The sequence below is a fragment of the Gavialis gangeticus genome, unplaced genomic scaffold (genome assembly GCF_001723915.1).
Source record: "Gavialis gangeticus isolate Ggan-Ray unplaced genomic scaffold, GavGan_comp1, whole genome shotgun sequence".
Classification (NCBI taxonomy): Eukaryota; Metazoa; Chordata; order Crocodylia; family Gavialidae; genus Gavialis; species Gavialis gangeticus.
In genome coordinates this window covers 6,886,543-6,886,751 of record NW_017729016.1, presented here as the reverse complement: position 1 = coordinate 6,886,751, position 209 = coordinate 6,886,543, and the positions used below count along the sequence as shown (strand labels likewise).

At 70.8% G+C, this 209-nt stretch overlaps 2 protein-coding genes across 2 annotated transcripts in view; one reads left to right on the top strand and one right to left on the bottom strand.

The window, feature by feature from the left end:
• Window positions 1–199, bottom strand: part of EARS2 (glutamyl-tRNA synthetase 2, mitochondrial) — a 7,504-nt gene extending 7,305 nt beyond the window's left edge. The window contains exon 1 of the mRNA XM_019512795.1: window positions 5–199. Coding sequence (XP_019368340.1) covers window positions 5–41 — 37 coding nt within the window. The 5' untranslated portion in view covers window positions 42–199. The remainder of the gene's footprint in view (window positions 1–4) is intronic.
• UBFD1 (ubiquitin family domain containing 1) overlaps window positions 40–209 on the top strand; it is a 17,247-nt gene continuing 17,077 nt past the window's right edge. The window contains exon 1 of the mRNA XM_019512589.1: window positions 40–54. Coding sequence (XP_019368134.1) covers window positions 40–54 — 15 coding nt within the window. The remainder of the gene's footprint in view (window positions 55–209) is intronic.

Genomic DNA, 209 nt, shown 5'->3' with positions numbered 1-209 from the left:
CTACCTGTGGGGCTGGGCCCGAAGCGCACCCGCGAGCACATGGCGGGGCACGAGGTGAGGGCTCCCTCCGCCCACCCCAAGAGCCAACCGGCGGCGCGCAGGGGCGGGCTCTCCTGGCGCCCAGGGGCCCAGCGATGGCCACAAGCAAGGGTGCAGCACCGACGTGCTGAACACGGAAGTCCCCGGCTCTGACTGAGTAGAAGCGAAGT